General features: G+C 31.3%; 1 protein-coding gene across 4 annotated transcripts in view; it reads right to left on the reverse strand.

Moving 5' to 3' along the window:
- LOC133323193 (inhibitory POU protein) overlaps nucleotides 1-20983 on the reverse strand; it is a 42247-nt gene extending 21264 nt beyond the window's left edge. For 2 of the 4 annotated variants that reach the window (XM_061532146.1, XM_061532145.1), the window contains exons 1-3: nucleotides 20715-20983; nucleotides 9148-9204; nucleotides 5473-5649 (exon numbers count right to left, since the gene is read on the reverse strand). In XM_061532146.1, coding sequence (XP_061388130.1) covers nucleotides 5473-5649; nucleotides 9148-9204; nucleotides 20715-20840 — 360 coding nt within the window. In that variant the 5' untranslated portion in view covers nucleotides 20841-20983. The remainder of the gene's footprint in view (nucleotides 1-5472; nucleotides 5650-9147; nucleotides 9205-20714) is intronic. The other 2 variants (XM_061532144.1, XM_061532143.1) reach the window with 1 other exon arrangement.
- Nucleotides 20984-21834: the final 851 nt, after the last annotated feature.

The raw sequence follows: 21834 nt of genomic DNA on the forward strand, positions 1-21834 counted from the left end.
TTATCAGAATAGGATAAATGGTTGAAATACACATATTAACTGCAAAAAAACAGCCGATTGCTTTTGCATGTGTTAAACAGTGCAACTCCAAGAAAAAAGTTTTTTTTTTTAACAAACGGGTTTTTGGTATCGTTAATATTTAGTTTGGTATCCCTTGTTATATTTTACAGCTTTTAACCTTGCCGTCATAGATTTTACCAAGTTTTCCTTATAAGATGTCTGAAATTTCCCCCATTATACTTGTAAAGCATTTTTCAGACTTGGTAGCTTGGGATGTTATGTCTTCGAATATATTTCTCCAAAATACTCCATAAGTTCTCTAGAGGATTCAAATAAACTGAGGGGACGGAAGTGGCGCTTGAATCACTTTTGGACAATTAAAAATCATCAATTCTCGAACGATCTGGGGCTTGTGTTTTTTTCGTCATTATCTTGATAAAATTGAAATGTTGTCTCCAATCTCAATTATCTTTTAGAATGTTTACATAATAATTTTTATCCATAATTCCTTCAATATAACCAAAATTTCCTACTCCAGCCGCGCTCATACAGAACCACTTCTGTGATTTGCGGCCGGAATTGTGTGCTTTGGGACCACGGTTTTATTCGCCCTGTTTCATACCATACTAAGTCCATCCGAGCCAAAAAAAATAAATTTTCTTTCATCAGCAAAAATAACAGATTTCCAAAAATGCAACAGCATTTTTTCGTGTTCCAGAACGAACTCCAATCGGATTTTCAGCTTTTTTGGGGGTTTTTTGAATAGTCTTTTCAGTGCAACTCCACCATGAAGACCATGCTTACGCAAAATTCTTCGAATTGTTTTTTGGGTTACATTTCATTTCCTGATATTTCTCTGCAATTTCAGGCTTATTGATTTTTGGCTTATTGCAAATTCGATTCTCGGTCTTGTGTCTCAATAGAATTTTTTGGACAGCAGATAGGGTAATATTGAGTATTTCCGATATTTTCCCTAGAGATTTCCTGGTTCAGCATGATGGTCTCAAATTCTCACGATAGCTATCGGAATAAGAAAACTCATGCGTAAAGTGCAAAAAATCTGATGCAATATTAAACTGGATATTCCATCAGAAGATTGACTTTAAACCGTTATTATATATTGTAAATAATAATGGATACTTTCCACTGTGAGGCTAAAATTGTTTATGTGTAATAATAATTATAATTATTTTTTATATTTAATTTATATAAATATTTTTTATTTTATTTCATTAAATTTATGTTAGGATGTTCATGTCCACATATAAAAAAGAATACAATTTTATTCATTAATTAACTCGAATTTATGCCATTTTTATAATGAAAAAAAAAACAGTTGGATACTTCTGACTCACGATATGAATCAAATCCTTCCGTTGGACATGTAATTTTCCAAATTTCCATTCAATTTAAAAGGACCAAATTAAGTTAAGAATAAAGCGTGATATACTTTCGTCCGATTTCATGTCAAAGATTTTGAACATAGAACTAAATTCAGTAAATTTGTTTCAAATCCGTGTAGATGTGATAAAACGCCTATATAATTAACTATGGTCTATAATATGAATACTAAGAGCAGCGTTTATGTATCGAAATCGATGCAGGATATTAAGTCTGACAGATTAACTTTGCTATATATATATATATATATATAAATGGTGTATGTGTTTTCACAATTATAGTTTAATCATCGAACGGACACCTATGTTATGCGTTTTTATTAACTTGGCAATACAATACCAAAAAAATTAGATTTTAGGGAAAATTTAGTAGTGTATAAGCACCTTCGGATTCTTCTATATTGGAATAGTTTTAAACACTGAAAACCACATCATATTTCATAAGCAATTTCTTTTTTTTTTTGCCATGAAATGAAAGGAGTAAAAATCATTTGATTGTATTAAGAACTAAAAAAATAAAAACAAACAGGTGTACTAAATGAATTTCCATTCGATAAACCACTTGCGGTTTACACGACACACAAATAAACATCGAATGTAAGTATGTTTGTATGTACATATGTATATCCCTTTTGGTAGCCGTAGGAAAATAGTTTAAGGGAAATTAAACCATATGGTTGAAAATATCCGTATCTAATTCATAGGCGACGGCCACACAACCACGAACATGACAACGATGATGAGGACGAGGACGAATGTTAACTTCCTAGCCGGAAGCATATGAGTATAATTTAAATTGAATTACACATTTATTTTTTTAAGGGTGAACGAAGCTTTAACGAAACGGAGTCGGACAGACAGGCAATTGTCGTCTCATCATACAGACAGACAGATAGATACCAGTTACCCCACCTCTATGCTTGTTGGTCGAACGAACGTCAAGCATACAATATAATGTAACATATTTTTACGACTACAAATCATAATTTCTATAATCACAGCTAATGGAATTGTGGAACAGTAATGTATAGATCACAAACCGGTGGCAGAAGGAGAATGGCGAAGGTAAGTCTTATCCTATACAGTGCTTCCTTCCATCAACATCATCTTAACTCTTTCATTATTGTAATTATAATTTGAATTTGTTTTTCGGAGTTGATGTAAATTGTTGTTGTTGTAATGTTTGTCTAATTATCGCTGTTGTTGTTTTCGTTGTTGGTAATTGTAGCATAATGCCAACCGCCACCATCCAAGCAAATCTACCACCAGCAGACTCATCCCCTGTGAAGTGGCTTCACATTCGGATCTGGTTGATTTTTATTATTATTTTAATTGAATTTTTGACAGTTTGGCTAATAACGAGAATGAGTTTCGTTTGGCTTTCGCCTTTTATTTTTTAATACAATTAAAGTAGAGGAAACGGTTTCACACACACACACACGCACACATTCAATTGAAAGATGTATACATTCACATGCATTGCCTAACACGGTGGTTTTCCTCCTGGGAAATGGACACGTGACGGTCGTTCGTCAGGTAAGTACACCAGGAATCGTGTCGTTAATTGTATTGTCGTCGTTACATGAGTATCAACTTGTACTTGCCGTGTTTTATTCCGCTGTAGGTGTGTGGGTGATTGTGAATTAAAGCGGCAAGTGGCTAGCCATTGTTGTTCTCCGATAGAAATGTTAAGCGAATCAAGGGGTATTCGTCGCATTAGCCCTTAAGTTATTGGTTTGCTAGTTGATTGTAATCAACTTGCACAACCTGTTTTCTAGAGACAATGAACCGTGGAAACCCCATCATTTCAGATAAGGAGTGTGTTAGTGTTTACACGCACTTACACACAAACGCTCCGAGACCTCAGCCCACCACTGCCACTTGAACGGCATTATGCAAGGTGTCGCCTCGAAATTATGTTGAGTGATTCGACACACTGCCACTGATGGTGATGCCTAACGGTATTCTTACAAATGAAATAACAAAAAATCGAATCGGAAACTAGTGAAAAATATGGTTTAACATCCCTTGTCGCTGTGACATCATAAACATTTTTGCATAGTCATGTTCACATGTTTGATTCCAAGCAATAATTGAGAATAAGAATTATTTTTGAGTTTAACGTCGAGTAATAGTTTTGGTCAAATGCCCTTTTATTGAAAATATAAAACTAATAATTTTGAAAGACTATTGGTCTGTTCCCGTAGTGCAAAAATCTACTTATTTTTACTACGACAATAATTTGTTCTTTATGTTATCGAACAAAATAGAAAAAAAATTAGTAGATTCCGGGAACAGACCATGTTATTGGCAAAATACGTGCTCTGTTAGGAACATTTTATTTCACGTTCGGCACCAGTTAAAAAAGCCATTCATAAACCTCAAAAACCGGAAAATACAATTGGAGCAGTTTATTTCTTATTTTTTTATATGTGAACATGAACATCCTAACTCGATCTGCCGTCAAAAAAAAAATTATATATATATATATATATTCAGGAACACGAAAAAAAGGATTTTGCATTTTGGAAATCTGTTATTTTTAAGGTATCGTGCAGGGCGATACCGCGCAGGTATCGCGCAGGGCGAATTAAGACGTTAACCCTAAGCACACAATTCTTACCACTGAAGAGGCCATTACAGTATTGTTTAAAAATCATTATTTTTTATATTGAATTCACATACATATCGTTTTATTTATTGCATGAGTTTTAAGTTAAGATTTTTATGTTCATATATAAAAAATAATAAAATTGAATCAATTAATTAACGTACACTTATGGCACTTTTATTATAAAAATAAAAAATTGGATACTTTTTAATGTGATTCACTGTATATATCACAATCCCTGTCTATATCTGCATCAAACATCACGCTTGCCTTTTCAAAATCATTTGTGTCGGCTGAAAAATTTTTAAATTTTGCTCTTCATCTCTGATCCTTGGTTAAGTTTGATAAAAACTATTTTCCCTGATATTGTGTGTGAGTATTTTTAAGGCCGTCATAATTCAGATTTAGTAAAAATATTACAATGTTTCATTGGTATCCTTTGTAGAAAGGCTTCATCTTCTAACTTGACTCACCATTGGTAATTATATTACGATCAGCAAAGTTTGGACAAAGTCTTTGAAATGTTTACTATTCCAGAAGTAGACAAAACATCTACGTCCTTCCAGAGTGGTAATACTATTTATTCAATTTTGAACACATTATTCAAATTGCATTTCAAGTTATTCTAATTTCAAACATTTCATTTGAAAATCAAATTATTTCGTTTGTAATTCGAAACTCGTCAATATTTTTTAATATATATTTTGAGTTATAATTACCATTCTATTCTATTTCATACTATATATTTCGAATTACAAATAGAATAATTTGAATTCTATTTGTAATTCGAATTATAACAATTGCGATCCAAGACAAATTAATTTGTTTTACTTCAAAACTGAACATACAAATAGAAAAATTTGAAATAATTCGAATTATTAAGTGGGCGAGAAGAATATATATTTCAGATATCAACACAGGAACATATCTCAAGGTAGTCCTATAAAATAATAAATTCGCAGGATAGCGTTAACATTCACAAATTTATTTTTTATTTACTTGATAACGTTTTTGATGAGTTACATTCCGAATGACTTAAGAATTCTCTCTCACATACAAGGAAGCCATTGTGAATATTTCTCTCTTTCTCTGTTCGCAAACTAAACGGGTTGCTGCATACCATATGACAAGTGTTGCGTATTTCATATATTCCTACGTACGAATGAACACTTCTACATACACACCTAATTTATCCCACATTGCAGACAGAGTTGTAATAAATAAAAAATGACTTTTATAAATGGCAGACAGACACATTGCCCCACTTGAGTTTTTCACTAACTTAAAAAAATGGCTGGATGGTTCTTGGGTAGATGTAAAAACTTTTACGCATACGCATACACATACATATATTTACGTTTTGTACGTACGCACGTAAATAGTAAGATACAACATTTACATGTCGGTTTATCATGATTGTTACTGATTTGTCCTCAGACCGAGGCAGTGATACCAACTTACCTGCAGTGGTCGTTGTGGAGGCGCTCCCATACTGTGGTGATGATACATAACGTCATGTTTCATTTGGGAGGTCATTTGTGAGGGATGTACATGTGATGCTTGGTGTTTTCCTATATCTATCGCGGATAAGGCTTCTCTGCTAAGTATGCCATCGTTTATACCGGCAAATATATCACCCTGCAAAGGATGGAGGTGTAAATATGTTGATAAGATAAGAAATACAAATCTGTAATACTACACACCAACACAGAAGTAACATAAATATGACATGCAATTTCAAGTATCGGCTAAAATATTTAATAGAAACAGGGGGTAATTTGGAACATTTAAATATAATAGAATGAATTAAAAAACATAAGTAGCAAATGAAAACTTTGTTTCAGAACGTGCACGAATATTTTCAACTTTTACCGCTTTCTAGCATAAAAAATATAGTAAAATTCTCAGTAATTTTGGTTAATAATTGACAAAATCGGAAATAGTATAAATATTTCTAACTCCCATGAATAACCATAGAAAAGGTCATAGAAATCGACATCGAACATTTGAGGAGCGAATTGATAGTATCATAAAATATAGTAATATAATATAAAATATTAGGCTTCAAAATGTCAGCATGCGTTTAAGGCGGATATAGTAGATATTTTCAAATTTCTGATTATTGATTTTTACAAAACTTAGAGCTTCCAACCTCCGACATCATGCCTCTAAATCTAATCCTTCTGATACCTCATACCTCATTGTTTATTTCGCATAAAATGTATAGGCTATTTGATTTTTTTATTCTTTGATCGAGTCTGCAAATGAATTCTATCAGTCTACCCATTCCTGTACTTCCTACACAAAACCTGAACATTTGATAAGTTGTAAATTTCATACAAAGCCTATGGAACCCGAATTGTTCCTATTTTTTGCACGTTATACTATTTTTACAAAACCTAAATTAGTACTTCGGAATGTAGTACTTCGAGTGTGAATTGAATTGAAATGAAGCCTTTAGTCAAGGATAATAAGCAAGCCTTCTAGGTGCTGGGCAAATGCATTTAAAATATCTAGAAACGAGCAGAAACTAGAAAACTAGAAACTATCTCAAAAGGTTTAACTATATTGAGCATTTATTTTGTGAAATACTTTTACTCAACAATAATCCAAAAGACAAATTACAGCCATTTCGGTACGTATGGTTTCTATTATATATTTAAACTTGAATCTATGCACATATAGTATTCGAGTCTTTATAATATAAATTCTATAAATGGGAATTTTCAATATTTGTTTAAAGTTTTTCAGAAATTTGAAAAAAATATATTTGCGAGCATATAAATGATTTTTGGTACATAGAGTTATATTTGCATACCTCCACCTTACACTTATTTCTAAAACTCCAATCTATCTTTTTAAGTGATTACCAAATTCATAAACTCTCTCTTACTTTCTCTTATTTTCAATTATTAATTATCACTCTCTTTGTGTTACTCTCTTTCTCGTATGATATAAAATCTCTCTTAATGTTAATTTGTTATAATTGTTATACTAACATTTTAAAATTAGATTATAAGAAGTCGATTTCTAATTGAAGAGTTCAGTTCTCATTTAGACGTAATATACAAATGTCACATAATTAATAGTCGGAGCTTGTTGTGGCGTTATCTGGAAATTGGCCAAGTTTCAACTTTCTAAAACCAAAAAAAAAAAAAAAAAAAAATTAATAGTCGGTTGAACAGAAAGTCTTCAACCGAATTTAATAATAAATAAACTAATAATTTAATATTTAATAAATATATTTTAATGTGTTTTATTTTTAAATCATAAAACATAACTATAGGTTGAGTAAAATATGCGGATTCCAAACCCAACCCGAAATGGGTGAATGGGATAACATGGAGGCAGAAGCTATGTCCAAATTAAAAAATAAAACTGGATTTATTCCCGGTATTTCAATACCACTTTTATTGACCTTTGTTTAAATGAAACATATCTCAATTATCCAATTATTCTCTGACTTTAAATATTGTAATAAATACAAATAGCAATATTAACCAGAATGGTGCGCGTGAGGTTTTCGCATAAACCGAATCAATCTCTTCCAATAATTATAATTACAATCATTAACTGTTTTTTCACTTATGCAGAATTTTCAATTAAAGGGACTTCGGATAAGCGAAACTAGTTGCAACATAATTTTAGGTGTTGCACATAAAAATTTTAAATTAATTGAAAAAATTATGTTTTTCTCTTAAACAGGGCTTCTTTTATATATATTTTTGTTTTTGCAACAAAAAAATTTTCTCTTATGCGGATTTCCAATTAAACGGGTTTTCTTTTACGCGAAGTAAAGTCTTCGAAAATTCATCCAAAATATTAGATTATAATTGTTGGTTTCAATTAACCATTAAATTGGATTAAAATGGAAATTTTTCTATATCGAAAATATCGAATATACAAAAAAAAAAAAAAAAAAAATCGATGTAAAATAATTTTGTCTTTATCCCCAAAATGACTTTTCATATTTCTAAGATTTTTGACCTTTAGGCTGATTTTCGAGTTTTGGTCTATATCCCGTCGTAAACTTTCAAAATGCCGATACACATCTCTTATATTTAATTGGCGTATCGCTGATGTTCATGAAAAAATTTTCGCATATTCGTAAATAAGCTTATACAGGTTTGTATGTAAGTAAAACCGATTCCAAATCATATTTCCTACACTTGGTAGAATACTACACTTCGTATACTTCAATATTAAATGTTGAGGTCTGAATAAAAACAGCAAATACAAAAGTTTGAATACTAATTATATAACCCGATTTGTCGGATAGTTTGCTTTATTTTCAATATTATTTTTCACGCTCTGTGTTTTCATGTGCCACCAGGAAAATATGATATATATGTATATATATATATATATTGTTAAAAATTTCTTTGAAATGAATCGACTTCGTGTTAAAATTTGATTAGGAACATATTTTCTGTTCTCCTTTCCTGGAGACATATTATTCGCACTTTTACTTTCGTTCAATGTTTGTTTAAGCATCGGCATAATCAAATATGATAATTCCCTTATTGCGAGTGTAAACAATAATAAAAACCAACATAAAAAAGATTTGTTATATTCGTTTTCATCAAAACATTCATTTATTTGGCCATATGTACGTACGTACGTGTACGTATTCACAATTCACATGTGTGTATATTTATGTACATATATTTATTAGTATATAGAACTTATTTCCGTTTACATGCTCTCATGTATACCTATATATATGTGTAAGTATATAGAAACATTCAAATATGTGAGTGTATTAAAGTGTAATTTTTTTAAAGCGCTCATTCGACAAATGCTTGAAATTTCACATTTTATTACATTTTTTGAGCGCAAATTTATACGGATATGTGTGTGAGAGCGTTTGGACTAACAAATCATAAATATTTTATTAAAACTTTTGTTGCTGAGACAAAAAAGAACTAAAACAAATAAAAATAACATCTTAAGTTTTTTTATCGACATTTTATTTTCAAACCCACACACACGCATTCACCTATCAACTGACATGCCTTCACATTACGCCTGATGGTGTATGTGAGTTAATATTTATATTTGAATGTAGTGATGGACCAAAAGGAGAAAGGAGGAGAAAGAAAGAAAAGTATTTTTTTGTCTGCCGACATCACTTACATTTTGACGTGCTGACCATGAATTGCATAGAAGGGATGCATCTTCTAACAAGCGGCTCTGAAAAGACGGAGAAGGAACAATACACAGAGAGTTGTAAACATTTTTTTTGTATTAGGCATTGGTTTGGTGTTTTCTTTTTTCTGTCTTTATATAGGAGAAGAAAAGAAAACTCGGAGAAACATAGAAGTTGCAGTGCTCTCTAGCAAGGTTCATAGCAACTTATTATTTATGTATGTATGTGTAAAATTAGGATTTTAAAATTATACAATTTACTTTTGTCTGAGAAAACAGAATAATGAAAATTTATTTTATTATTTAAAAACTTAACAATACCGAAAATGTAAAGCTCTATCAAGAACCAAATTTCGAAAATTTATCGGACTATAACTTATTTTTAATTAATCTTAACTAAGGCCATTGATAAAAATATCAGAAATCGAAGTAATACAGAAATCTAATCGTGTTGGAGACATAAGCAACTAATTTAATGTCAAATCATCAGAGAAAAAAATATTTTCATATAACGTGACCAATCATAGAATAAAAAAACAAAAACTTATCGTACCATCGGAAATGTCCATAGCGGTACAATTAAACACACAAGAAAAAAAAACAGCTATTAGAAAACTATACAAATACATACATATAATACAAATGGGGTATAGAAGTAGTTCCAGGTAAAAACATTGATGTACAGAAAAAATATGATAGAGGGGCTACAAATGGTAGACACTTGTATCGGCACTCTTTTCAAGTAATGATTAAAACCCCATTTAAAAACTATAAGTCTCAGAATAGGCCAAAACTTGAAAATCAGCCTAAACTTCAAAAATCTTAAAAATGTGAAAACTCATTTTAGGCTTAGAACCGAACATATTCCGAGTTTTTGCCAATTTTCCTCACTAGATGTCATTTTAGAAAAATATTCTCGATCAAATTTTAGTGTGTCACTGAACATTTCCTAGTACTTTACTTCAACGTATTGTATGAAAGTAACATGAAACTACATTTTCCGTGCATAGCCTCACATAATGAAATATTCTACGTCAAATATTACTATGAGTTGCAAAATTCTATATTTTTTCAGAAATTTACGGAAGAAAATTAACTATACGTTCGTTTCGTTTCAGCTGATGGTACAAGAAAATTCTTACTGATTCTTTCCTTGTAAGAATATGCAAATACTCAGTAACGCAACTGTCAAAATTTCTCTCTCAATTCACTCTCTTTTACTGGACTTTTGGGTAAACGAACAACATTTTGTAATAATTTGTACAAATTATTGGCAACAAACTCTTATAGTAGGGGAGAGGGGGCACCTTTGAACAGCGCTCATAAAATCTTGGTTTAAAATTTTTCCGACCCGCAACCAAATTTTTGTATATGGCAATCTTGTTCTCTATCTGCGTAAACTACTTTGCCTTGCTTTTCAAGTTGCCGAAAAATTGTGCATGGGTGACCATGTTTTCGCAGTGTCATTGTAAACTTTTATTCATTTGGTTGTAAGGGCTCAGGACGAATTCTGTGATAGTTTTCTTTCGTCAAACAAATTTTTTGCATTCCAACAATCATTTCAAACATAACTAATGTAATTTCTTTCATAAATATTTATTACAAAAAAAAAAAATTATATATATTATAAATTTCCGTAAAATGCCATGGGTGGGGCACCTTTGAACATGCCCATTAAACTCGAGTAAAAAACGGAGTTTTCAACTTTTGGTTTCAATTTCTTAAAATTTCAAATGGGCTAATAAGATTACAAAATTAACTGTATTTTTCACCATATTAATTTTTGTTTTTAAGTCATTTTATGTTTTAATAAATTTTGATCTAAATTTTTTACATTTCGAATTTTTTTTATATATTTTTTAATGAATAAATGCATTTCTGATATGTATGAATAAAATACATACATATTTGAACATAAACACCCTAAAAACCATGTCGTTCAAAAATGCTAACCCTTGCCCCTGGGGGGCAGTTTTGAAAACTTTGACTTCCTCCATTAAAACAGTAATAAAATATATTTATCAAGCTTAAAGTATGTCATATGTATATTCATTTTAAAGGTTACATATGTACCTATTACTTAAAATTTATAAGAAACCCCTACGTTTACATTGTACCGGATTTCGTTAACCCAGTGGGTCCAATTGTATACATGCCAAATAAATCCTCATAAAGTAGGTTAACCCGGTAAAAAGATCTAATGTAAATGTCGTTTTAGTTGAGTTAATTAAACACCTTGTAGAAATGTATCAAAATCTTCAATATTCGACAAAGACAAAATTATTCCTCATCGAATTTCACAATTAGTTACAAAAGAAAAGATATTTGTACCCTTTTGAGACACCTAAAACGAGATGATTTCATGTCCCAAATAATAATCATTTCTCCTTAAATCATACTTTAAAATTAGTTAATATTCATTATTACTGCATTCAAAATAAATGTTACAATAATTTAGAAATTCTGAGTTAATAGAGACCAATTCCACCCAAAATGTTGAGAATATTGATTGAAAAATTGCCACGGAAATCATGAAATGTGGACGAATACGTAATCAAATAGAAGCTGACAAATCAACTTCATTTCAGTTTAAAACTAGTCTAAACAGTTAGGATTAGATATCTCGATGTATAAATCGAGTTGATTTAGAAGCATAGTCTAAAAGCGCCTTAAGGCGCCTTATTATCAACGTATTTGATTGTAAAAATACATTTTATGTTTACTAGAGGGTGAACTACCCTGCTGTATGCTTTCGTCCAATGCTAATGCGAATGCATTTTCAGATTTTGCTATTGTTTTCCTCTTTTGTTTTAGTTGTTAGATTTTCCAACTACCACAAAATTTATTGCTTCATTAATTGTTTTGCACTTTGTTTGTTTTACTTCCCCTGGCCAGAAATTAAGATAAATGAAATCTAGTCCTTGACATTGAAAACAAGACCTATGATGTGAAATAACCAGCATCTCGCTAGGCTTCATTTTGGCAACAGCGGCAAATGGCTAATCATAAATTTACTGGCCAACGCTTTAGACAGGAAAAAATTACCTGTTGTTCGGTAGAAAAAGAAGTTAGTCTCGCTGTTCACTTGCCCGATGGGAAACTTTTAATGATGTAATTTGTTTCTCTTGACTACTTCAAATAGAAGTGTAATTATTGTAATCACCCTCACTTAGTGCACTGTTACAATTAATAAATGTTCACATTAATTTTGTTGTCTTTAGCCGGAAGGAAACCGATAGAGAGAACATGGGTGCGAATACAATGGTTGCAAGCAGCAACATGTGTTGTTATTTTTAATAATGTGTTTTTGTTGTTTTTTTTTTGTTTCGGAAGGCCAAACTGAATATTGGTAGATAAATAATTTGAGGATTCTGAAATGTTTGCCAAAGTTCCCAAATTAATATTCATGTATTTTGTTCTATTGATTTGTTGAAACAAAAATCATTCACAAACAATCAAATCATTTCAATCTGAAATGCAATTTAAAGTGGTTATAATAAATATCCACATATGACTCTAATTTCTAAATGTATGCACAACGTTTCATCAAAAGTGACACAACTCACAAAAATATATTTTCTATTTAACTATCGTAATATTTTTGGACTTATTATATATAAAAGAAGAACATAAATGCTAATTGCTTAAAATACCCTTCAATATGTACATCACACAAATATTATTTGTAAATGAGGTACCAAATTCTAGCTCTGAGCTTTTTTGCTTAATTTAAAGTAATTTCTATTAGAATTACGCAAATATTGGTTGAATAGTGTCCACAGAAATTATAAATACAGTAAAATGTGTATGTATACGTAAACAAATAACATCTGACAGATCCACTTCATTTCATTTTATTACTAATCTAAGCAGATAGGATTTTGTACCTCGATTTACAAATCGAGTCGATTTAGAAGGCAACGCACCTTTAACAGAGATAACTTCAAATACAACCCTGCTTTTGCAATAATAAGTGTGTCTGGTTACTTTTCCAGTAACATTTATTCAGTAAGTTCTAGTTCAGAGAGTAAGCTTTTCTTACTCTCTTTTGCGATAATACTGAAAAAAAATAAACAGACAACATTTAGTAAGATTTAGCAAATAAACATCTGATTCAAGAAAACATTTGATTGGCGCCAAAAAAACAACAAACAAAGGACGAACACAATTATTTGTATTGCATTTAATATTAAAAATAAAATGAATAATAAAAGAAAATTTGATCTGTTATGTACCCCGGGAACATTTAAGCTCCCAGCATCAATATATTGCCCTCTATCTGGAACTTGCCTAAAAATATAAAAGGAATTAGTTTCTAATTTAATGAAACTTTGCATTACTTACGAATTTTCTTCCATTTTCTGTAATTAACTTCAAATTGAACTTTGCAAATTAAAAAAAAATATTTTAAATAATTTTTGTGTTTGGTCAGAAAACAGCTGATCAGAAAATGACTGAGTTGCAAAATCTTACTGAAAAAAATTCTTTCAGTAAACTCCAGCAACTTTGTTGTTGTTCAACTCTCAAACTTGCTCTCTCACTTGACTCTCTTTTACTGGATTTTTGTGTAAACAGACAACATTTAGTAACATTTGGTAACAATTGTTACCAAATATCGAGTTAACAGACAGAGCTAATAATCACTTGTCCATTAAGTATGCTACAAAATACATTACAAATCAAAATAGTTTCTGCTGAAGAAAAAGGCTGTCATATTTTCGGTAGGAAACTTATTTTTTTCTCATTTTTAATGAATAATACTATAATATAAATCAGCATATGTTTTTATGCACTTTTGACCTAATAGGGGAGCAAAATTGTGAATATTGATTGAAATTGCCACAGAAAGTATGAATGCAGTAAAATGTGTGGCCAACACTATCCTTCTCCGCATTTTAAAACTGATGTTATTATTTTTATTTATGGCGGTACCGAAGTACACAAATTCTTTGACTACCTCGAGGCTGTTGTTTTCAAGTTCCACGGTTGGATGTAGATACCATCATCTTGGTTTCTCTATAGTTGGCACATATCGCCTTGTCTCCTTTTGTGGGAACGAGACACCGAATGCTGAGATTTCAATCATTGGGAATGCATTTCTCTAGCTAAATTGTCCAAATCAGCTGGCGCATGCTCCTGACCAGCATATGACCACCGCACAGTGGGAAAAAATACCGATCTAGCGCGCAGAAAATAAAAAAATGAAGTTGAAGGAAACTTTAAAACATTAATGCAGTTTTAAAGTAGAGTGTTGAGAGTACTTAAGTCCGTATAAAATAATCCGCATTAATAAGCTAGAACGGAATAACGGTACATTTAAAAAAGAATTTTTTTCCAATGTTAAAAATGGTATTTTTAGCTATAAAATTGCGATGGTCGTGGAAATATAATGTGTACGCTTTACAATCATACCAATATTACCTTCACCGATTCATAAATAACGAAGTTATGAGCATATGAATTACGGAACTTCAGAGGTCCATATCTCGGGAAATATGGGTTTCCCCTATGAATGTCATATATTTTCGTGATCAGGGAGACGAGATCTACCTGTGGTGAAAATTTCAGAAAAATTGGAGATGAGCCCCTAAACTCAACTTAAGCCGGCAATTTTTGAAAAAAATGACAATTTGGTGTAGGAAGCTTTTTTAAGGTTTTGTTCAAATAAAATTAAAAATTTGTGAATTTTTTTTAAATAATTCATCAAATTTGACTTGGAATAGATCGCAGCATAGCAGATAAGAAAAAATCAAGTACAAAATGTCCGTCCTAAGGTTCCAGAGTAATGGGTGTTAGTATGAAAATGAGGGTATTTACGTTAGCTGCTCCAAACGTTGATTTTAAACTCATGCACTGAATATACATTTATTCCAAATGTCTTTCTAAATAAAAATTGAAATTACAACGATATCGGTTGTAAGAGTCTTCTAAAATACCGCAGGTAAACTTTATGAACCCTGGAAAAATATCATTGGTGTAACATTCATATATACACGGTTTTACCTACATTTATGGTTTTCGCAATAAGCAAATTACAACAAAATTTCGTCATTAACACCAAACATCAACTTATACGAATACGCCCTGTCTACCTTACATGCAAGGATTCGATGTTTAGAATGTATATTGCACATTTCATACCGACTGGTTTAAAAAAAGTGGAAAATTAATAGCTCCGATCGGCCACTTTTCGAAGAAAGGAATGCACGTATCATTAATGATTTGAAGGAAGAAATGCACATTATTGTTGACACACCTAAGTCAATATCCGGAACAACAAACGATGGCAATACTGCTAGGCGTTTTTTAGCCAACCTGGCTTGGCATCGTCGATAACTGGTGTTGATGAAAAAATAATTAAAAATTTTAGTATCATCTTTTCAACCATGGCCTGTGGATATGCTATTAAGGCAGAGTCTTTTAAAAAACTTGCTGAGGAAACATTTATTCTTTTCGTGGAATTATATTCTTGGTTCTATATGCCTTCAAGCATACACAAAATATTAGTGCATGGAATGTTGTCTGAAGAAGCCATGGAATCCAGAAATAAGGACTTTCGGAACTACAGGGAACTGTACACCCGAAAAATTAGTCGTGAGGAAACAATGAGGGATCTTTTCAATTGGTTGCTATTTTTTTCTGATCCAAAAATATCAAGTTTGTCTCGTAGTGCATCTCTTAACCATAGATATAGTGAGCCACTATCTGGAGAAGTCCTTAAACTACTGGAGGATCCAATGCTACCAACTAATTCAGATCAAAACTCGGATTCTTAATGTGATTAGTATTTAATAAGTAACGCCTAAATTTTGTAAAATATACATAGTTTAATGTTTTAGATATGTAATATTAACAATAATAAAGATATATATAAAAACAATAGTGTTTGCCCTTAACCCACTTTTTACCCTCCAAATGTTTCGGAATTTTTAAAAGAAGCTCCCATTTTAGGAGTACTATTAGTTACAACGAAAAATGTTGCTTATTATAAAATGTTTCAAATGCTTCAAAATAGTATTTTCACCTAAAAATTTAAGTTTTTTCTAAAAAAATCGGCGCTTAATGGGTTAATAAAAAAAATTGCCAAATTTTTTCATAAAATAATTAAAATTGTCCATCTAATTCTATTCTTATCCAAAATATCGATAAACATACAGTAAAACATCTACTTTTATTTTCTGCGCGCTAGATCTGCATTTTTTCCCACTGTGCACCGGTCTTGAATAGCTTGGCTGGTAACCCATCGGTACTTGCTGCTTTATTATTGGTGGTATACAATCTATACCGTCATCTCTTCTTTACCGCCACTATTTGATACCAGAGCCTTGCAAAACACTAACTATATCTGCCACTAGGTTTCCACCATCATCTCTATAGCAGGATGTTCCTGCACCAAAACCTTGGGCTTGGTGTTTCACTCGTTGGTAAAATGTTTATGTAAACAAATAACAGCTGACAAATCTACTTTATATAATTTGTATACTAGTCTAAACGACTGGTATTTGGTATCTCGATTAAAATGAATAGTCTAAACCCGCTTTAATTTTTACAAACACCTCATTAAATAAAATAATTACAAAATCGAAGTTCTGTTTAAGATGCATCTAGTCTAATAACCAAAAAACACCCTAAATGTACAATATAGATACAATTAGACATGACCGCGTCTTTGTTGTCAAAACAAAAAACAGATTGTATTTTAATTAAAAAAGAAACACAAATTTTACCAAAAATACAGAAAAGTATAAGACGGCATCTTTACACGATTCGATTTTAATTCCTGCAAATTGGGGTGGAAACTTGTACTTTTTCTATGGGACAATTGAGACAGTTTACAAAAATTGTTGCTGTATAATTTATTTATATCTAAATTTTAAACGATACAAAGAATTTCACATTGCATTTTTTGGGGTTGAAAAATTGAAAGTTACATGGGGAAAATAAAAAAAAAAGTTTTTTATACCGGCGTAAATGAAATTTGTGTAGTTTGCCGAAAATATTTGTAACATAAATGGTCGGATTTGTAAAACGTTAACATTTTTATGATTTCCACAATTTAGTAAACTAATTTTTTTTTTAACTCCGATACATGTATTTAGAAATGTCCTTTGGTTTCTGTTATGGAGACTCCCTTCAGTTAGAATATCAATTTTTTACTTGGGCATGTTTTTCCGTTAGCTATTTTACAATAAATTTTTTTTTTAATTTTTTGCGTATATATACACCAATATATAATAGCTATATAGCTTAAAGATATATACAGATAATATTGACCTTGATATCGGATCAGGCCATTAAGGCAAAACTAGCAAGACTTTAAGAAAGTTTGTTTAGTGAAGGAACTATTTGGCATGACCAAGGTTCCGCAAAAAGAATAAAAACCTCTACAAACAGCACGTTGGTTATTCCAATGATGTCAACTGGATTTCAAAGCGCTACCTCCAAGGAAGCTCTTCGGTTGAAGTAATACTTGTTAAGCACTCTTTATTTTGAGAAATCAAGTATCGAAGTATTTTGCCTGTGCATGGTCTTCATGGTAGAGTTGCACTGAAAAATACATTTTTATCTCCAAAAACCGCAAAATCCCATTGGAGTTCGTTAAATAAGACGAAAAAGGTTATTTTGTATTTTGGTGATTTGTTATTTTTGCTTATGAAAGCAAATTTAACTTGTTTGGGTCGGATGGACAAAACAAGGTATGGCGCAGGGCGAATAAAGCCCTTATGCACACAATTCCAACCGTAAAGCACGGAGGAGGCTCTGCAATGCACAGTTGTCGCAATCACAAAATTTTTGGCCAAAATTATTTTTTTGAAGTTTCATATTTTTATAATTTTTTTGCGCGGAATAATAAAAAACACTTCAAACCATCAGAAAATAATTGGTTTTTCTAAATACCATTAATAGCCGCTCGTTGGTGTAATGCTAAAGTTGAAAATTTTTTGTATAAAAAATAGAACAAACTGTGTGCTGTAAAATATATACTTTTTGGTGTGCTGTGTGTGTCGAATGGGTAAAATTCAGACCAAAGTTATTATGAATCTGGAAGCTGATAATAAGTGCTTTCATAATATATAAAGAAAGAACGAAGAAAGTTGTAATATCTGGGTAGGGAGATAAAAGTTTGTGTGTATATTGAAAATTATTTTTTACAAATATTTTTGAAATCTTCTTAAACTTTAGAAAAAATGTAAAAATATCGTCTCCTCCAAAAAATTTTTGGAAGCTGGCAGGGGTATGTACTATCATATTCAGATGAAATATTTTGCCTTATTTTGCCTTTTTTAGAAAAAAATGTATTTTTCTACTTTAAGTTGAGTGAAATTTTTTATAAATTGATGTTTTTATTGTATATAGTATTGAACTGAAAATGTGGGATAAAGAAAAAGTTTCATCCGATTTTTCTTAAAATTGATATTTAAGGTTTTAATAGTATAAACAACATTTCTGCAACATTTTTTGAAAATTGGCCCACACTGTGACATAGCCGTACCGTCCGATTTAAGATATTTTAAAGATGCTGCTGAATGCAGAAACAAAATATATAAAAATGACAGATTATTACACGCTATTTAATAGAGCATTGGATACATCTGATCCACTTATATCATCTATACGCCTAAACGCCCACTTACAAGAAAGAAAGCGGTTAAACCTGCCATCTGAAGTAATCGAATTGTTAGTTTGTGAACTAAACTGTGAATTACGGCCCTCGAATGATACTGGTTGTGATGAAACCACAGATGAAGAATTCGAAAAAGAATATGGCGATGAAAATATATACATATATTCTATATCTACATATATTCAATAATTAATTAATTTAAAACTTAATAGAGTTCTTTTATTTTCTTTACTTAATAGTATAAAACAACCTTCTTAAGCCTGTTTTGTCATACTTTTATAAAAATAGTAAATTTTGAATTATGTTTACCGCATTTTATTTTGTTTTACAACTCATGTTTGTACTAAAACATCACATTTTGTACCCTAACATTTGTATGCCTTTGCATATCTAAAAACCTAATAAATAGTACTATATTGTACCTTATGATTGCAGAAACGCGTTTTAACGGATTTGCAATAAATATTAATATTATTATAATAAATATTAATCTATTTATGTTGTATTAAATAATTTTGGCCAAAAAAAATTGAATTGGGACAACTGTGCAATGGTATGGGGATATATAAGAGCTGCCGGTGTGGGAAAACTGTCTTATTTAAAAATTTAAAAAAAAAATATTTAGAAATATAGAGCTGAAAATTTGTGATTGGGAATAATATTCTAAAAGATAATTTGAAATGTAGTGCTGGAAAATCTATGCCGGCATGTTTGAAAGCTTTAAAAGATAATAAGGGATATCATACTAAGTATTAAATATGGAAACAATCCGTTTGTTAAATAACTTTTATCTTTGATCCTTTTCACTGTGAGTTGCAATGACATTTGTTTAACAATCATTACATTTTAGATTGAATTCACATAAATATTGTTTATTTTATTGCTTTTATGATAATATTATTAAAAACTAAGCAGATACTTTCGACTGCGACAAACCTTCTTGAAAATGGAATGTTATACAAAGAATACGCCCAGCCATACTCCCAATAGATTCCGGTTCGTGTTAGAATCGGCCGAATACTTAGCTGATATTCAATAATAACAACAACTTTTTCCAACCATAACAGAGTTATTAATAAACCGTTATTATAATCAACAACTTTTGACAAAATTCTTTCTAAGAATATTATAGCAAAAGAGCCATTTAATTGCAGTATTTGAACACCCCTATATTAAAATACCTTGACAGCACATTAATGCGAAAAAATTCTATATTGATTAAACCGTGCCAGTCGTGAAATTATGACAGACACGCAATATTTGAGGCGTATATTTTGAATGTGGTTTAAGTCCATTTTAGGTTCTGATACACTCCTTGGTTTTCTCGAAAAGTTTACAAAACATATTACTTTATATATTGTAACATGTTTAAGGGCACAAAGTCACAAATAAAATTAATACCACTTAAAAAAATTTTGGAACAAATAGAACATTTAAATATCTCAATATAACAAAAATGGTCTTAAACCGCTTTACAACAAATAAAGCTTAGATTTTTTCTTAAACTTCATTGGTTCTCCTAGGATGTTTGGTATTGAAAACGGGATATATCAACCCATGTTTGGGCATGTAACGATCTCACCCGAAAGTGATTTATTCGCAGAACATTCTAACATAGTGGCTTCCCTGTCAGAAAGCGAAGTTTTTTTATAAACTTTATAATACAAAGAAAGAAGTAAGATAAACAAAAAGGGCATTTCTTAAATATTAGCAAAATCATACTCAAATTTGGAATATTGTTTTTTTTGTCATATAGACGCCGTGATTTTAAAATCTAAAATTGCCATTGGTCACAAATCCAATTCCTATACGTTTTATGCTACACTCACTAATAACCAATCGAATCCACATTTTCTCGCATATTTTAATGTATTTGTAACAATTTTCGAAATCTCAACATATTTCATACGGTATGATATCATATACTTACCGATGGATTTGGCATACATCGCCTCATTTGTTCGGAACTTCGATAGGAAGGACTGTAGCGACCAGGAAAACAACTGGGCGCCGACATTTTCATTTTATCCGTCGATGAATACATCGACATGGTCATGCAGCCTCCCACGAAATCTTCTTCTAGTTTGAACGCCCTGGAGGCGTCAAAGGTCGTTGGCGAGTAAATTTTGAAGCACTTTTAGACAATTTCAAGCACAAATCCTGCTTCCTTTAAGCAGGACAACACAAAGTTGCAAGAACCAAAAACAAAATGTGGTCAAGCTTTAGCCGTTTAAAAATGACGGCTTTTATTATATGGTATCTCGTCGATATTATCCTTTTAAGTTATATAATTTTTCTTTAACTTTCCAGAGAGATAACACACGCGAATGGTTTGGATTTTGTATTTCTTTGGAACTGTTATCCTAAACTTATTAATGCACACGTATATGGGACGAAAACACTTTTATTTTTCTCGTTCTTAAATCGAGTTGTTACTTCGTTTTTCTTTTCTTTTTCTTCTACGGGTATGTCGTTTATCCTTGCCAATTTGAGCAATATCCAAATTTCAGCGACGGAATGTTGGCGTTTGGCGTTTTTTGTTTAGAAATTCATTTACCGCTTACGTCGTCTTCGTTACCGCCAGATATGAAACTTTAATTATAAAATTGATCACAATTGATAATGAAATAACGAATACTAACTATGAATCACAAATAAGCTTGATAAATTATGAAGTAAGTTGTTTTGGTTGGATGTTTGGTCTGCTGACTGGATGACTGACTGGCTGGCTGGCTGGTTAACTGGCTTGGATAACAAACACGCACTGTTATGGGTATAATTATTGTATCTCAAGAAGTGTTTGGCTGGCCCACAAGTGAGTTGCCACCAGATGACGAAGAAGAAGAACAACAAGAAGTAATCGGGCAAACAAGCAGGCGGCAGGCTGGCAGGCCAGTAAATATAAGTAAGTGTAAGTATCTGCTGCTATTGTTTAAACTAAACGGACCCGAACAGATTTCACAACTAGACAACGGCCGTGTGATAAAGAATTCTATGATGAGTTTTACTAACTCCAGTTTATTTTGGGGAGGACATGTTTCCATAATTTA

This window comes from Musca vetustissima, unplaced genomic scaffold (genome assembly GCF_032173495.1).
Source record: "Musca vetustissima isolate MV318-11 ecotype Yass unplaced genomic scaffold, APGP_CSIRO_Mvet_v1 utg1756, whole genome shotgun sequence".
Taxonomy (NCBI): domain Eukaryota; kingdom Metazoa; phylum Arthropoda; class Insecta; order Diptera; family Muscidae; genus Musca; species Musca vetustissima.